General features: G+C 39.8%; 2 protein-coding genes across 3 annotated transcripts; both read right to left on the bottom strand.

The window, feature by feature from the left end:
- Positions 1-107: 107 nt before the first annotated feature.
- On the bottom strand, positions 108-12829 carry LOC133742483 (monodehydroascorbate reductase, chloroplastic/mitochondrial). 2 transcript variants are annotated; one of them, XM_062170157.1, is made up of 18 exons: positions 12778-12829; positions 10687-10774; positions 4440-4602; positions 4262-4361; positions 4097-4174; positions 3920-3991; positions 3708-3826; positions 3508-3592; positions 2746-2835; positions 2501-2602; positions 2328-2417; positions 2062-2142; positions 1632-1703; positions 1460-1554; positions 1245-1333; positions 1074-1136; positions 947-987; positions 108-565 (listed from the first exon to the last, which is right to left on the bottom strand). In XM_062170157.1, the coding sequence occupies exons 2-18, from the start codon at positions 10700-10702 to the stop codon at positions 452-454; spliced, it is 1470 nt and encodes a 489-aa protein (XP_062026141.1). In that variant the 5' UTR covers positions 10703-10774; positions 12778-12829; the 3' UTR covers positions 108-451. The 2 variants fall into 2 exon arrangements, with proteins under 2 accessions (XP_062026141.1, XP_062026140.1); XM_062170156.1 differs by lacking the exons at positions 10687-10774; positions 12778-12829 and adding an exon at positions 4710-4882.
- A 1481-nt stretch (positions 12830-14310) lies between these two features.
- LOC133742484 (protein ROH1A) lies at positions 14311-15938 on the bottom strand. Its single transcript, XM_062170158.1, has one exon. It carries the CDS (start codon positions 15804-15806, stop codon positions 14628-14630), a length of 1179 nt encoding a protein of 392 aa, XP_062026142.1. The 5' UTR covers positions 15807-15938; the 3' UTR covers positions 14311-14627.
- Positions 15939-18127: the final 2189 nt, after the last annotated feature.

The following is an 18127-nucleotide window of genomic DNA, read 5'->3' as shown; positions in this document are numbered from 1 at the left end:
TTCTATAATCGGTGATTAGCGAAATGCTTCAAGATCATAACCCTTTAAGAAACGGCGTATGAGACTAATGAATCGTCAGGTCAAGAAGAAACAAAACTCGAGTCATGTAGTGTTGCCTCAAAATGCTGCAATCGAATTTATTATGTTGAGGAACAATGACCGTTTACAACTACAGCTCCGTAGCTCCTTTTATTCTTCGTCTATAACCAAGTACTGAACCTGTTAACAATTGCATTATACAATCTCTCTATGAAAGTTCCTGCACCGTGGCGACTACTATAAATTCACCAAGAGACGAGGCTCAGACAATGAAGCTCGCTAACATGGAAACAGGTATTCATCCCCTAATGAAACATCGTTATGTATAGATGCAAAACTCGGCGGGTTATGAATCTTATGATGGACAATGCATAATTAAGAGCACTTTTCCAGACTATACTGCAGCTCCGACCTATACTGATGACCCAACAATGGCTAGTGCCTCCTCAACTGAAGATGCATTCTGAAGCTTGGCTTTATCAACAATAGGCTGGCTCCTTGCAAGGTTTGGAAGGAGTTGGAATTCCTTAACAAGCAAAATGCGGTGTTAGAACCATGCAGGGAAAATGATATCACACTAAAAACACAAATTTCCATTTTACATGTAAAGTGTTTCAAACTTTCAACAACCCAACTACTAGTGTATGACAGTGAGTTCCTTTATATTGCCAACCTTTCACCTATTTGGGTATTCTTTCATTGTCTCTTATATTTCACCAAATTTTTGTCACATGCTCTTATACTAAAAACTAATTTATGTAACTGTCTCCCATTATCACGACTCTTCTATCTTTACTGATATCTGGAAACTGGACCTCCGTCCAAGGACAAGTTCTGGGTTCATTGGTTGTAGACCCAGATCTGTTCCTTGTCTGACTAAAGAAAATAAAACATACTAAGAAAGTACCTCAGGGCTTCCGCTTTCAACGAGAACACCTTTCAGTTTACCTGAAGTGAAGCAAGAATAAAATTAGCATATCAGCTGTTATTACAAACCCCAGTACATGTACGGACGCAGAAACTGTATATATTACCAGAATCTATCCAGAAAGTTGCAATCTTAGGATCAAAATTCCCAACTTCAACCGTCTCTCCAACTGTTGAATAAAATGAAAGCGGTGTAAAGTACAAGAAAGGAACTAACTGACATCATCCAATAACAAAACATAAAGTATAAAAAAGAATCAAACATCACATATGCTTACCATTGTCCCCATAAAATTGCCACCATATTTTCCTCGGGCTTCCTTCATACTCAAATACCCTCGAGTAGAAAGATGGAAGATAATCATATCTGGGCATTATGCAGTAACTCAGATCATTAACAAAGCAGTTTTGGCACAAAGAAATCTTGAAAGCTGAAAGAATTCTAATATTGTAAAGATAGAAGATTAGACTACAAATATGAAGTCCAACTTACGTGTGAGTTTGTGCAGTCAGTAGAGCTTTAATGCAATGGTGGGCAGATCGACGAGCATGATCTACATGTTCCACCCGTGCTATACGATTGTAGATCTGTTCAGTGGTAAGATATTATCTTTTAAAATTCAAACTAGGAAAGAAGTTTTGCATCTAATTAAGTAAAAAGCTACCTTCAATGGGAATGCTGCAACATCTCCAACTGCAAAGATTCCAGGTACACTTGTCCGGAACAGACCATCAACCTTGGTTTTGAAAGTACAATCACAGATGGCACACAATAAGTAAATAGACGTTCTACTAATCCTGGCAAACAAATTTGAATCAATTATCAAAATCTAAATTCCTAAACCAGGATATTAATTTCATACAATTCTTGGCAGAAAAAATGGCTTTGTAGTTGGAACTTTAAACCTCTGATGACATAAAAGTAGCACAAAATAAAAACCTACCTACACATGCTTTACATTATTACTCATATATCTTATCAAAGGTTTTAGTAGTTAAATTTTGCATGATTCATAATTTAATATACATCTAAATGGATGTAAACAGCTAACATACTCAGGAAACAACTCTGGCAGCGTAAATTTAAATGAGTACCTGTATACCACCAACACTGGAATCTAAACCCACCCTTTCAAAAGGACCGACAGCAGGTTTTGCTCCTATACCAACAATTACCTGCAAAAGACAAAAGAAATGGAGGGAAACTTATTACAATTTCTTCATCTTCTTTATTGTATTTTTAATGTAAAATCAGGCCTTGGCACACTTCATTACATTATCCAAGATGTATAGTGCAACGTGACACCCAAAATTAAATAAATAAATCAAGAGATGTGTAGGAAGTAGGAACACCAACTTACTGCGTCTGCTTCTATATTAGATCCATCTTCAAGCTTAACATGAGTTACACGTCCATTGGAACCAGCTTCTATATTCTTTAGGGAGTTACCCTGGTCCATAATTGAATATGCTTAATCAGCCAGGTTCAGTGAAAATTCTGACATGCAATGTAGGTACCAGAAAGAGGGAGTACCTTTAAGAATTTAACACCATTCTCTTTGTAGAATTCTTCATATCTCCGGGCAAGTGAAGGAGTAAACAGTCTTGACATAAGATGGTTCTCTGGAAATATGACCTTAATAAACAAAAAGTTGAAGTAAAAATCAGAGAAGGAAACTATAGGTGCCAAGTTACAAAATAGCACTTTTTCACTTCATGAAAGTTATGTTATCCTCATCCCCACAAACATAAAATGCAGCAATTGAACATAACACATACTGTTGTATCAAGTTTCCAACCAGTAGCTGCTGCAGCAACCTCCATACCAATATAACCACCACCGACAATGACCACCTTCTGTGCTTTCTCCTGAGAAATAAGATGTAAAGTTTTACAGAAAGGAATTAGCTGTTCAACTTAAGACAAGAACAAAAGAGAAGCCCAGATACTTATTTAATGTAAGAGTCTCAATACTCTTATTGAACAAATCAAACCTTGTAAACGCACTCTACTGCATTTTGCGTTTCCATCAACGTTGGGTATTCAATTATATGTATATAATTCAATGTGGTAAGACAAACGATATAGCAGGATGTTGATAGGTTGTTCCAAAATTTGGAACAAATGAAGGATCTATCTTTTTGTGAATTGATAAATTTTACACTCCTATGATAAAATGCCAAAATATGCATGTAGTATGCAAGCATACAGCATCAAAGTAGTAGAATAAAGTCTTTGACTGTAAATAAGATTGCAGTGTGAAAAGGCAAGCATATTCAGTGCCTTATGTCAATCAAGTTTTCTTTGAAGTGCCTAAAGACGATCAAAGGCAGTACAGCTAATCCTCAAATAGTATACAATTGTGATAATGTGGGACTTAGAATTGATCTCAGTTAATATTCATGCAGTTGTTCAAAAGTTTCAGCATTGAAGAAACAGATACATCTTCATATTTTCAAATGGAAAGTTACATCATCACTTGCAACATGGAGAGCACCAATTGAAGCAAGTACGCTAGAAAGTAAAAACAATTAAACTCACCAACGATGATATAAGTGCATCAGCATCGGCAACATCCCGGATATAATGAACACCAGGTAGGTTTCCTCCTATTTTCTCTGGCAATCTGACGAAACAGTAGTCCAGAAAGCCAGTTTGCTTCAATTTATGCATGTATAATCTAGCAGCACTTAGTATACATAATAACTACTCAGTAAATGAAAAAGATTATCAAAAAGCACCTTGAGGCTGTGCATCCTGTAGCAATTATAAGTGATCCATACTTAAGCAGTTTCCCTGAATCTGTAGTCAGGGTTTGCTTTTCGATATCAATATTTGTAACCGGATCTTCATAGAACATCTATATAGAAAGTTCAAAAGAAACACCAACACTAAATCATCACAGTCGCACAAATGCGAAAATCTTATTGAGCAGTTAGAAGAATCAATTTACCTCTATCCCTTTTTCTTTATACCAGTCAGGTGTTTGCCTCTCCCCACCAGATCCAACACAAGTATGAAACCCCTATAACAATACATTTCAACTTTGAAACTCGTAAACAGTACACATAGATACCATCATTTCGTATTCACATTTACACGAAAACTCACATTTATATGAAAAACTTACAGGTAAGCGAGCCGGCTTCTTATCTAATGGGAACAGATACGCTTTAGTCAGAGCTGGACGCTCATAAGGCGCAATAGCCTGTTCATACAACACACAAAATTTTCACAATGTGATAACAATAACCACACAAACTAATCGAAAAAAAACCTCGAAAATGTTCATTACCTCTTTAGATACAATAGCAAGGCGCCCATCGGCCATTCCATTTTCGACGAAAGTCCTAGCCGCGTAGCCAGCCGCATTGCCACCGCCAACAATCACATACCTGCAAAGATTTAACTAGTTGAACAAAAGAAATTTTGATATCAATAGCCGAGTTCAAAACTGGAAAGAATGAACTGACTCGCGGTTTTGATTGGCGAAAGCAGAGGACGAAACGACGTAGCTTCGGCGGAAGGTTGTGAATCCGAGTGAAGCGGAGGTGTGAGGATGAGGGCGGAGAGGAACGCCGAGCTTGAAGGAGAGAGAGTTGGCGATGGTGGAGGCCATTCGTCTAGCGCGAAGTACTGTAGCTTGGGAAACAAGAAAGAGAGGATTAGGGATTGCAGTGATTGAAGAAGAAGAAGAAGAGGAAATGAAAATTGCAGTGGGTTTGATTTTGTAGAGGTCGGACCTGAAGAAGAAGAAGACATTGGATTTTGAGCTTGATATTTGTGGGATTAAAGTACAGTAATTGATTGCTAGGGTGGGTGGCTCTTGAGGGGGTTGAAAGGTCAGTGTGATGAGTTGCGCTGTGAAACTGTGATTGCAGTTTCGGTATTTTCAGAGAGGTGGGTACTGGTCATTGGAGCACGTTACCAAATATGTCCGGGAAACTGAAACGACGCAGTTTAAGCTTTCAGAGAGGTGGGTATTTTTGAAATGCTTTTCTGTCCATTCCTTAATTTAACCTGCCCATTCCTAAAATATTTTCCTCAAGGCACTAAAATTGGTCATGACTCTGAGACAATGTGCCGGGGTTGTCACCGTATTGGAAAGGTGTGCTGTGTTAAGAGAGTCAAGTCTACGGGAGGATATGCTATGCTGAAGAGGTGTGCTTATTGTAACGGTATTGGTCACTGGCAGTGGGAGGACTGTAAAGATTGTCCTAGACCTAAGGACGTCGTCTATGAGAAACCTGAATACTTTGATGGGGATGGGATTTCCACAGAGTCTGAGGATGAGGATGCATTTCGACCCCTTAATAGTGCTCGATGGGGACTATAATGTACCAATTGGTGAGTCTCACCAAATCCATCTTCAGGCCCCCTAGTTGTGGAAGGTATGAGGACAATTGTTATATTACCAATTGTGTCGGGTATGTAATTTTTTAGTTTTGTGCCAGGTTTAAGCATGACGACAATTGTTATGTAATAACTGCGACTCTCAAATCCATTTTCTGTTTTATTAATTCTGAGTCTTTTAATGTATCAAAAAAAAAAAAAAAAGGCGAATTAAAATTTTCATGAACCTGCAAATGCGAATACGTAGGTCTATGGTTTTGTTTGTGACCTAGCCGTCTGTTAGGGTTTCTTCGTGGCCTATCCTCGAGAAAATATTATCAATTCTTCATGTCGCCATGGCTCAGATGGAGGAGAACAATCAGGTCGGTCTTCATCAGGAGGACTCTGCGCGTGTTTCTTTGGGATCGGCGGGACTTGCAGCGCTGCAAGCTAATCGATGGTATATGGCGGTCGACTTCTTGGCCCTAAATCCAAATTCCTAGGCTTCAAATGTACTATTTCTACGATTTGGCGTATGAAATCGGGGCTTTCGATTCAAGATATGGGAGATCGATTTGTGTTTCAGTTTGATAGGGAGGCTGAGTGTAACAATGTCTTGCATGGAGGGCCTTGGTTTTACAGGAATACAATGCTCGTGCTGGGTGGGTACGGTGGGATAAACCCGGTGGCTAATGTCCCCCTAAATCTGATGGAAACTTGGGTTGCTGTCAAGGGCCTTCTGGTAGGGCTACGAAACAAGGCGGCTCCGAACTTGGTAGGATCGACCCTGGGTAGGGTGATCCGATTTGACCAATCTGCGCTGCATAGGAAAGAGGAAGAACAAATGATTCGTTTGGTGCTTGATGTCCGGCGAAGGATTAGGGTTTGAAAACTCTTTGAATTTTCACCAATAGTAGCGCCGGAGCTGTCTTTCACCTATGAAAAAGTTAGAGGCTTCTGTCGTAGCTGTGGCTTTTTTGAGCATGAAGAGACAGGCTGCGACAGTTTGTTGACAAAAGAGAAGGATGAAATCTTGGCTCAATTGCAAGCCTCTTCTTTGGCTGGACTTTCATTATCAGAAAAATCGCCAAACCCTAGGTCTGAGGAGGAAGGAAACCAAGTTTCTAAGGGTATGTTACGCTAGTGGACACGGGATCGAGTAGCAAGTTTGGAGAGTCGGTGGAGATGGAGTTTCCTCAGGTTCAGTCTGCGTGGAGTGAAGCTATCATGCACCCTGCACCCTGCACCTTTGTTTGCAGGTTTGAATCTCTCTGCTTTCCTGGAGAATTGGACGTCCCAAGTTCATAAAACTATGGGATCAGTGAAAATAGGGTGTGGACTACCTCTGGCTGTGGTTCAGAAGTCCAAGTTGGACGGTGGTAGTGTTACAATGGATCTGGAATCATTTTCGAAACCAGATTTAGTGATTGGGTCCAAGCGAATGACACAGTCGAAAGTAACCCTAGGTTTACTAGTAATAAACCTAAACAAGAAATCTGGAGTCCAACAGAGATAATGAGAAAACTCTCAATTTGATTGATAATTTGATAAAAGATAGGTTCTGCAGCCGTTTAAGGTTGCTTATATATGGGAAAAGAAACCCTAGGGCGACTAACAAAGAAACCCTAAAGCCCACGGGTTAAAACAAAACAAATCCAAAACAAATTAGAAAACAAAAAATTCTGAAAAATAGTAAATTGTAGTTTTGAGGCCCTAAACGATCCTGAAAGCCCCAAAAAGCCCACATGTCGTGGCATAGCGACGAGTTTTGTTCCTAGTGTCGTTCCCTTTCCGAAAAGGTATAGAAATCACGATTCAGACACCAAATGTCAAATTTGCAGCAAACTGGGTTTTCCTTTCTCACGATCGAGCTGTTCTTCAATCACTGTCGCCAACCGTTCTATATCAGCGAAAGGCTGTGGAAGCTTTGGATCGTGTAGGTAAGAGGTATCGCTCTAACTCAGAACCTCTGTTTCAGGTTGATGATGGTATGCAGCTTGTTTTGCAACATAAAAATGGGCAGCTTATTGTCTCGCCAAGGAAGAAGAAATTGGGAAGGCCAAGGGGAAGTAAGAATAGGCCTAAATGTGCAAGAGCTCTTGAGAAAGAATTACAGGGAAGAAAATCCAAGAAGTGGAGGCATCATGACACTGATAGTGTGATTCAAGCTTCGGTGGAGAAGGCATGCAAGAACTCTGAGGCACTTATAGAGGAACTGCATGCAAATGATGGTTCTGTTGGGGATGCAAGTGCTGCATCCTCATATTGCAATGTTTAATTTCACTATGGGTTGCAAGGTCTAGTTGCTCGGTTGTCACCTTTTATTTTATTTGCTTCCAAGTCTCTAGGTCTTGTTAGAATAAAGATGCTTATTTGTCATTAAAAGGTGGGTGTACCCGAGAGTGCGAGGCTCTGTCTTAGTATAAGTCTTCTGCATGTCCTAAAAGACGGCTCTTTCTGTTGGCCCCTATGGGGTGTGTCGTTTCTGGTACTGCTTAGTGAATTATAAATCTGACTGACCTCCTTTGATTCTAAAAAATAAGATTCAATTTATGGTGCAAGTTTTATTTCTATTCTTGACACGTCTTTATTTGTTATTATTTAAGGCTATAATTTTTATTTTTAGGCAAAGTATTGTTATTTGTTATATGATTTAAAAATGCATTTTTGATGCCATAAACAATTCATATTAAATTGACACATTGTCGCCTTTGTGCCTTTGAAATCTTGATTTCATATATCGTGTGAGTTGAATAAACAAAAGGTTCAATCTCTAGGTAATTCAATTCAGGCTTTATGAGGGAGTCAATTTTCAGTCAAATCTCATTTTTTATTTCCTTTCCAATCTCTAATTACAAACAAACGACATCTCTACATGGAAAATGAAATTAATTCTCATTACATACCATGATTTGCTGCCATCCAAACGGGACCTTAGATTGTGTGTGCTTCCAGGAACCCCAGTCTCTCTGGGCTCAAGTTTTAAAAGCAAGGTATTTCCCTAATTGTAGTTTCTTTGAAGCTGTAAAAGGCTACAGAGCCTCTTCGAATTGGTCTAGTTTGTTGGCAGCTAGAGACAGTATACTAAAGGGAAGTAGGAGGCAAGTCATCTCTGGCTCCAATATCAGGAGATGGAAGGATCAGTGGGTGCCCCCTCCCCACACTGGGGTCCTCACACCTGCGGATAGGCCCCCCTCCACTCCTACTCTTGTCAATTCACTAATTAACTGGGAGACAAGGAGCTGGACAATTGACAGCATTACCCATTTACTACAACTAGAGGAGGTGAACTGTATACTAAAAATACCTATTGATCTGGAGGGGGAACAAGATCGTTTAGTGTGGCCTTGGAACAAAGATGGGAGCTACTCAATGAAATCGGGCTACCATTGGGGGCACAAGAATAGCTATATACCACACCAAACAACTTGCAGCTCGTCTCACACTATTGACCCAATGGTCTGGAAATGCCTTTGGAAAATCAAGACTCTGCCTAAGGTTAGACTATTCCTATGGAGGGTCCTGAATGGTGCAGCACCAACCATGTACAATCTGTTTAAAAGGAAAGTTAATCTCTCTCCCTTATGCCCCATCTGTGGGGATGCAGAGGAAACTTTTGAACACCTACTGTTCCTATGCCCATGGGTGGAGGGGGTTTGGTTTGGCTCTCCTCTGGGATTACTTGTGGATAAACAGAACTTTACAACTTTCAATGTTTGGTTCCTAAAGATAGCAAGAACAGATCATAATGATAGCAATCGGAACAGAGTACTTACTTTGATGAGTTTCTTATGCTGGGCCATTTGGAAGGCCATATGCCCTTATCACCACACTTGACCATCTCCTCTGCGGTATCCCTGGCTTCGGAATTACATGCAGCAACGATGATGCCAAATCACGAGTTGGGAGTGACAATCCTGTTTGCTACTCTTAATCGGGAGGTGCGTGCCCAAACTCATTGGGTGACCCCTTCTAGTGGGTTTTTTTTAAAATAAACTGTGACGCTGCCTGGAGGCCACCTTCTACTGCAGGGCTGGGAGTCATGGTGAGGGACTCAACTGGGATGTGCATTAGCGGATCAGCCACTAAAGCCACCTGCGGATCAGTTGCGAAAGCGGAAGCATCTGCTCTCCTCCATGGTATCTCCCTGGCCAACGCACTGAACCTGAGAAAGGTTCACTTTGAATCAGATGCTAAAGAGGTAGTATTGGATCTAAAAGGGTTAGGTCGGGGAAAGAACTGGAAAACCTACCCAATACTTGAACACATTCGAAAGCTAGCAACTGGTTTTGAGGAGTGCAAATGGGACTGGGTTCCCCGTGAAGCGAACAAGGTTGCTCACTATGTGGCATCGCTTGTCTATGGGACGGTGGGTCCTCAGCGATGGGCTAACCAGCCACCACCATCCCTAACATTGGTTCTAAGAAATGACGGTCTCCCTTGCCCCCCGGCGACGAAGATGTGATTGGAGTCTGTACTTTGTACTTCCCTGTTTTTTTTGTGGGTCTTTTCCTGTTCCTATCATCTGGACTGGTCTTAGGTGGAGATGGACCTTTTCCTTTAGGGTTGTATCTTTCTTTGGCCTCTTAAGCTTTTGCTGGGCCGTTTGGGCTTTGTCACTCAATGAAGTTATTTCATTACCAAAAAAAAAAGATTGTGTGTGCCCACAATTTGGGACAGATTCTTGGTTATTTACTCGAAGTAATGCATGTAATACCTTTTTTTGTCAATGTATTCTACTGTACCCTTGAGAATTGAACTTTGGAGTTGGAATCTATTGCATCAATAAGTTTATTGTGTATACTGTGAACGGTGACTAATTTAACAGTTTATCATTCTGAAGTCTCAATACGCTAAAACAATACAAAACTACTTTGGTCCACTTCAAAACTGCTTATAATAGGAAAAGCTTAGGATTGACCGATTTAACAAATAAAACCTGGTTGGTGGGATCGCTCCGGTGAGATAAAGTGGCATACATGAATGCCACTAATTCCATCATTGAAGCTATCTATGCCCCAATTTGCGGTTGTAACCTTTTTGACTTTCGGTTGGTAGTTAAAACTTTTATGCATCTTATCTTTAACACTTTAACAATGAATAGTTGAAAGCCAATCAGAAGAAGCTAACAGAACAGAAACTATCGAACCCTACTGAACTTTCGAATTCACTAGAAATTGTGCCCGCGCTTTGCCAATGTTATTTAAGGACCAAATTCAAAAGCATAGAAGCCACTATGGGGAGATTTCCCTCCTACATTCCAGGTTGCTACAAAAATTCTGAAAGACAAACCCGAAAGGGGTGTATTTAAAAAGTTGCGGCATATATTGTAATAAGGAAAGCAACACAAAATAGAAACAGGAAAAAAAAAAATCAAATTATGATTACCGAAACGACTGAACATCTCGACCCACTGGCATTTGAGCCCCTCTGTCACTTATAGATTGACTGCCAAGCACTGGATCAGATTGTGCTTCTGAAAGAAGACAAAAGCAAGGTAATTTCATGCTAGGATACTTAATAAATCAAGTGAGCATAAATTCTCAGATATAATCATGAGCTAGCTAGAGCAACCAACCATTTCATCTCTTTTATGATTTTATTCCTAGCATGAGATACCGAGCATTGCATTACCTAGCTCAGTTCACTCATCAATCTAGTACATTGTACATATCATTGAAATTCAGTGGTGTGATGAGTGTTATATGTCAGAAAAAGATACAGAAAATTTTACAAAATCTTAAAGAAATTTTGTGAAAGTAACATTAACAATATCAATTAATATTCCTAATATATGTCTCTACAAACCCCTTTCGATTATCGTCTCTGTTTATGTCTCGATTAAGAAAGATATTGTCATACACTGTGTTAATTGAAAAGGCTAACTATGGCTATCTCGAAAATACCAAAGTTGATCAAGTGCTCACCAAACATATAAACACATCTTGTTGAGCATAACTACAAAATTTTTATACAAGTTCCTTTGTTTAACAGAAACTATAAAACATCAAGAGCGATTTGACAGAAATAGATAAGAATTGCAGCATCTTGTTTATCAAAAATATATGCTATTGTCAAAAATAGATGCCAGGATGCTGTTCTGTACTCTATATCTAAAGGCAGTATATGCACAATGTTTATACTGTTCTGTTAGTTTTAAAGTTTTGAATTGAGCATAGGAAAATTTTAGATTGCTTTGAGAAAAAGAGGAGAAAATATATTTGGACTTTGTGGTATAAGACACAGATTACAAAGTTAGTTGCCATCTGATGCTAACCTACTAACAACTAATGTTTAACTCGCAGATGAAGCATGTATTTGACTGCAAAATCCAATTTAACAACAATAAAGACAAAAATTAATACAGAGTAAATGTTAAACAATGTGTTTTGGTCTTTTGATTTCAAGGATTGGAAGTAAGTATGAAGTGAGTCATGTATCAAAAACATTGCAGTATCTTATCATTCTGGTGATATAGTATTTATTCTTTAAAATAGGAGAACATCTGAAGACAAAGTTAAACCTTTGTCGGTTTTAGTCAAATCAGCTAGACTTTTTTTTCATTATTTAGACTTTTCAGGACATCATTTATACCGATCATCCAAACTTATGTCTTTGCTAGAACCATTTTCCAATTCTTATGACTAAACCCTTAACCCAACTGTTTAGGCAATTTAGATATTGCAAAACAAAAGCAATGCTCAGATCAATAACATGCTGCATAATTAACAATGAGAGAGTTGATCTACAGATGATACAGATAAGAACATTTGAAGACATATTTAAATCAAATAGCAACCAATCTAACAAAAATCACAAAAGAAATCCATGAAATCAAGTAGACTATCATGTAATCAAAAATTTTGAAGTGTTAAACATTAAAAACATAGCTTGAGCTTTCAAATCTTTTCGATCAATCATCGAGATCCCGAACTCGAAGATAAACAAATGGTCTAAGACATAAAAACCAATATCAATTCAAAATTAACAACAACAAAGTCGCCCAATAAAAAACGACAGCAGAAAGAACCACAATGATTCAAATACCCAACAAAGTTCTCACAAAGAAGAAAATTTAAAACTATAGAACAAACAGAATATTCAGCAGAAATAAAGGGTCAGAATCCTAGCACAAAGTGTTTACAATCAGAGCACACTTTGATCCTAAACTCATCCCTTTACTGCAAGTACTTTCGAATCTCTATCGCTAAAAGCAACAAAAGATACACATCAGCACATTTGAAGACAAAATTACATAAATCACAAATTCCTGCAGATTTTGATAAAAAATTAATAGCAACCAATACAACCGAAGCTCACAACCTGAAACCCTCTCAATCAATTACCCAGATTCCATATCCAAAGAAACAAAACCCCCCAAAACATAAAAACCCATATTAATCCAAAACCAACAACGAAAACACCCAATCAACGAAAACGACAACTAACAGAAACCATAGCAAGAGAAAAGTTCCATACCTGCAATCCTCACTCTCCCGAAACCAAACACTCTTACTTCTCTTTCTATCAAAACACCACAATCCCTTGTATCACATAAAACAGAGAGATCAGTCTAACCAAAAACTGAAAAAAAATTTCCAAGCATCTTAATGAAGCCAGAAAAACGAACCCAGCAAAAGAAAATCTGCAAACCTTCGATCGCTCAGTAACTTTCCAACACAAACCCAAACTTATGGCTCTCCTGCTCCTCTACTTTTCTAAACATTTTCCCATACCGAAAGACGGATAGACCCAGCCGACATCGTGTCGGACACCACTACAAAACTGAAAACCGCTGTCCAAAGACGCATCTGCCCAGAGAACATCATCCGAAACACCGATTACTCCTGAAATTTAACAAAAAAGCAAGGACGAAAAAGTCTTCTCCACCCCTTGATGAACAGTAATAACAGTGGAACGTACTCAACTTTCGTATATTAGTAATATCAACAAATGCTCAGGACACCCTAGCCTGTACATGACAAAGAAGAAAGGAACAAAGAGAGATTGAAGAACAAGTGATTCTCTGATTTCAAAAACTCAACAAAAAGAGAAAACACCAACTTAATTGGGTATGTGTACAAGTCCTCTTCCAGTTAGAGTTTCGTTTAGGGGTACTCAGATAATTAAACACCCAAAAAAAAAAACAGAGTAGATAACCAAAGCATTACTACATCAGCTCAATCTTCTTGATCAGCAGCTGAAGCTATTAGAGCTATATATACTCAATCCTACCCAAAACCAAACCCTTCTTCTATAACTATACAATCCACATTTGCAGCATCAAAAAACTCCAAGCACCATGTTTGTTCAATCAAATCCAATTTCACATCATGGGTGGAGTACCTTTACCACCTTGGTCCAAAACCTCAAGCACCTCCGTCCTGCTCCTCACGGCCCTGTGGAACAGTTCCCTTATCTGCTGCTGCAGAGGCACCAACCCTTCCTCCATCCTATTGCAAATATCCGCCAGCTCCGCCACCTGCGCCGCCACCTCCTCCAGCCTCTCCGCCTCCGCCGGGAACTGAAAATTATCTGCAAACTCGATCCAAATCCCGCAGCAACGCGCGGGCATGCATTCTAGTTTAACGACGCTGAAGTCTCAACGCTTCGAAACAATACAAAACTACTTTTTGCCCTCTTCAAAACTCCTTATATAATAGAAAAATCTTAGAATTTACCGATTTAGCAAATAAAACTTGGTTGGTGGGCCGGATTGCTCCGGTGAGATAAAGTGGCATGCATGAATGTCAATAATTTCATCATTGAAGCTATCTATGCCCCAATTTGCGGTTGTAACCTTTTTGACTTTCGGTTGGTAGTTAAACTTTTATGCATCTTATCTTTAACACTTGAACAATGAATAGGTGAAAGCCAATCGCAAGAAGCTGTGCTAACAGAACACAAACAATCTGAGATTTTTGGAACCCTACTGAACTTTGGATTCCATATCAACAAACTCTTAGAACACCCTAGCCTGTACATGACAAAGAAGAAAGGAACAAAGAGAAATTGAAGAACAAGTGATTCTCTGATTTCAAAAACTCAACAAAAAAGAGAAAACACCAATTAACTTAATTGGGTATATGTACATGTCCTCTTCCAGTTAGAGTTTCTGTACTCAAATAATTTAACACCCAAAAAAACAGAGTAGATAAGCAAAGCATTACTACTTCAGCTCAATCTTCTTGATCAGCAGCTGAAGCTCTTAGAGAGCTATATATACTCAATCCTACCCAATACCAAACCCTTCTTCTATAACTATACTAATCCACATTTTGCAGCATCAAAAAACTCCAAGCACCATGTTTGTTCAATCAAATCCAATTTCACATCATGGGTGGAGTACCTTTACCACCTTGGTCCAATACCTCAAGCACCTCCGTCCTGCTCCTCACGGCCCTGTGGAATAGTTCCCTTATCTGCTGCTGCAGAGGCACCAACCCTTCCTCCATCCTCTTACAAATCTCCGCCAGCTCCGCCACCTGCGCCGCCACCTCCTCTAGCCTCTCCGCCTCCGCCGGGAACTGAAAATTATCCGCAAACTCGATCAGAGACTGCCCCAATTTCTCCATCTTCTGCAGCTCCTCCAGCAGCCCCGCCGCGCATTTCTTCTCCTTCTTCTTCCACTCCTCCGCTATCTTGTCCTGCAAACCAATCAACGACTGCGCCCACACCAAGTTCCTCGGCACCTGAAAATGCGTCATCAGCCCCGTCCGCTCCTGGCACGGCACAGCCGTCACCAATATCCACATCACAAACAGCATAATCGTGCTCATAATGTACACCGGCTGCACCAAACTCGACGTCTCATTCCCTCTCGGAGCCACCAGGTTCATCGACATAGCCTGAATCTGCTTCGCCGACGACCACCCCTTCGACATGCCCCAAGACAAAGCCCGGAAATGACCGGCGGCCCTGTCCTTATTCGGGGCCGAGACTCCGGTCCTCCGCCCAAACGACCACGTCCTCTCCGTGGCCTTAGTAGTCTGCCCTTCTTTGTCCTCAATTGCCATGGCCGTGACCAGTGAATTCAAAGCCTTCTTGGCTCGCCGGACCTGCCCGTCGCCGATCGGGCGCTGCTCCAGAGCCGAAACTGCAATCTCGGCCAGCTTCTGGAAATGTCTGACCGATTCAACCCCGCTGGAAACAGCATTGCAGATGTCCAAAGCTTTCACAACTCGGTCAAGAAACTCCGGGACCAACCGGTCGAGCGGAGGCTTGGTGATCTGGATGGGGTCGCGGCCCATCAGCACGACGGCCTTGAACTCGGCCTCGCAGCAGAGAAACACGTCGAGAAGCTTGCGTATCCAGGCAATGGACAGAAACGGGTCGGAGGGGGAGTCTTCGGGAGGAGATAAAAGGTCGAGGAAGCGATCGGCGACGTGTTTCTGGAAGTGTTCGAGGTCTTCGAGCTCCTGGTCGTGGCTACCTTCCATGGAAACCACCTGGTTTCGTCGGATGCTGATGCGGTTGAGGAAGGAGTTCTGGTTATCAGTTGCACCCATTTTGTGGTTGGTTGTTAATTTTCAGGGAGGTGTCCTGAGATTGAAGGATTGGTATGTTTTGGGGGAGGGGGAGAGGTGAAACGGAAGAAAATTAAAGGAGAGGTGTGGAATGATTAGGAAAGAGTCGGTTGGTTTGGTGGTTATATATGGGGAGCGAGTTTAAGGCTTGGTCGGGGACGAGACCGTTTCTTATTCCTTTTTGTGGACGCTGACTAGGGGTTTGTGTTTCCAGGACTGCCCTTTGCTGGCTCCTCTAATTACGAGCAACATGTATAAACCTAAAAAATCTATGAATTAACATGGATCAATGTTAATTAGTTTCAAGCTTCATATCCTATGATACAAATGATCACATCGTTACTTATAAAGTCATAGTTAGGTTTGGATTTAAGTGTGTGTTTCATTGAAGTTTACTTTCATATGTAAGCAATCATATTAATTTCTTGTTTATAAATATAGAGATAACCTAACTTTTAATGAGTTTAGCTGTTGTTGCATAGGACATAGGAGACGGATGTTTTATTTTTTATGATCTTAATAAGTTGTGTGAAATGGCAAAACTGACAATGAAATCTTTGTAATTTGTACTAGGTTGATTACTCATGACATGATTAAGTAAACGTAAATACCAACAATTTATCTCAAAAATTTTTCTTAAAAAAAGTTTCAACTAGGCTACATCTATAACCAAACTTTATATGTAAAGCATCAAAATATTGATAAATAATAAAACTCTATTCTCATGCATAAACAGAAAGAAAAAAAAAATGCTTTACTTTAGTCAAAAGTTATAAATAACTTTACAATTATTCTTATTCTTCTATTTTGGGGGTAGGATTTGAGGCTTGAACTTTATTTAACGTTGTTCATGAGAAATACTCTACCTAGTTGGCCACAAACTTTTTGCTAATGAATCAAATTATTTGATTCAAATATCTAATATTTATTTGCCCAAATAAGCCTAACTCCTAAAATTAACTTTCACATTAAAGTATCTCGTATTTGGATATCCTCTAAAGATAATACTAACAATCACAGCATAGACTTCGTGTCGAGTCATTTCATTGAATTATGAAGCTCAACACACATAAGGGTTTGTCCGTTTGTAGATCCATGTTCCATCGATAACGAAAGAGCTAGAATTACCAAGCCACAAACACATTTCCACAAACAATGGCAGTTTCGAGATTTACACCTAGAGCAAGGGCAAGAGTGTGGGATGGTTTATACATCTAGAGGGAGTGGAGTGGCTGAGTCAGCAAAGTAGGAAGCCAATTCATCGCGGCAGTGTACGCGTGTATCCCCGTGAGACGGATAAAGACAGTCACGCTCTGGTCCGAATGTCAAAACCCCCAAAATTCAAGGAAAAGGTCAAAAGCTTACCTTGACCAGTTCCTGTTCCTCTCTCTCTTCGCTTTTCTTTTGCCCTTTGGCGATTCTCTACAATACTTCTGCACGACCTAAATCTACTCCCTCCATAGTCCATACTTCTAAACATGGGGGGGGGGTGTTATTGCCAAGTCAATTATATCCATAGTCCATGCTTATAATTAATTAGTTCTATTGACCTTTTTTTTTTCCTTGCCTGGCTAGGCCGAATAAAATGTCCTATTGTCAATTAGTAAAAATCTTTGATTTTTCTACTAGTTTGATAGGTTATTATTACTTAGAACTCGACTAATGTGGAAAAAATAAACAAATAAACCGGCCCCAAAGCACTAGGTTATGAAAGAAAATTTGAATAAATAATTGATGGGGTGTATGGGAGGCTTGCCCTATCTTCTTCTTGTTCTTCATAATCGCGATCACGGCAATGGCATTGATCGATCATTCTGGTGTAGAATAAGATAGATATGATATGTTAACCAAGGAGGGATTCTAGATTTAGTCCACCCAACACACTTCAAAAAATAAAAGAGGGGAGAGATCTTGATGTGATTAACAGATAATTAACAATAATGGTCATTGGTCAACAATTGACTCACGAACACAATTAAGGATTAATTAGTCCTCATTAAGACATCCCCCCCCCCCCGCTTGTGTCACTATAACCTGCAGCTTGCCATAAAACGACATTAGCCGTCTGAAATATTTTATTGTCCTTTTTAAATCTGATGTTTTGATTGATTAGCGCTTAGCATATTGTCAAGCATATTACACAGTTCTAATGGCTTTGTATAATCTGATATATGGATGTCAAAGTCTCCATGTCACAACACTTACCTAGCATCTAATTGAATGCTCGGTCTTTCATGATGTTCACAATGTGTAATGAAAAGATCGAATTTCGTAAATTCAAATTAATAGAATGTCTTGTAGAT

Source organism: Rosa rugosa, chromosome 4 (genome assembly GCF_958449725.1).
Source record: "Rosa rugosa chromosome 4, drRosRugo1.1, whole genome shotgun sequence".
Lineage (NCBI taxonomy): Eukaryota > Viridiplantae > Streptophyta > Magnoliopsida > Rosales > Rosaceae > Rosa > Rosa rugosa.
This window is presented reverse-complemented; position numbering and strand designations above follow the sequence as displayed.

Coding starts and splice junctions, on each gene's coding strand:
- LOC133742483 (XM_062170156.1), bottom strand. Junction 2,418..2,500: donor ATGGTGTTAAATTCTTAAAG/GTACTCCCTCTT, acceptor ATTATGGACCAG/GGTAACTCCCTAAAGAATAT. Junction 2,143..2,327: donor CTAATATAGAAGCAGACGCA/GTAAGTTGGTGT, acceptor TGTCTTTTGCAG/GTAATTGTTGGTATAGGAGC.
- LOC133742484 (XM_062170158.1), bottom strand. CDS start 15,806: ATGGGTGCAACTGATAACCAGAACTCCTTCCTCAACCGCATCAGCATC.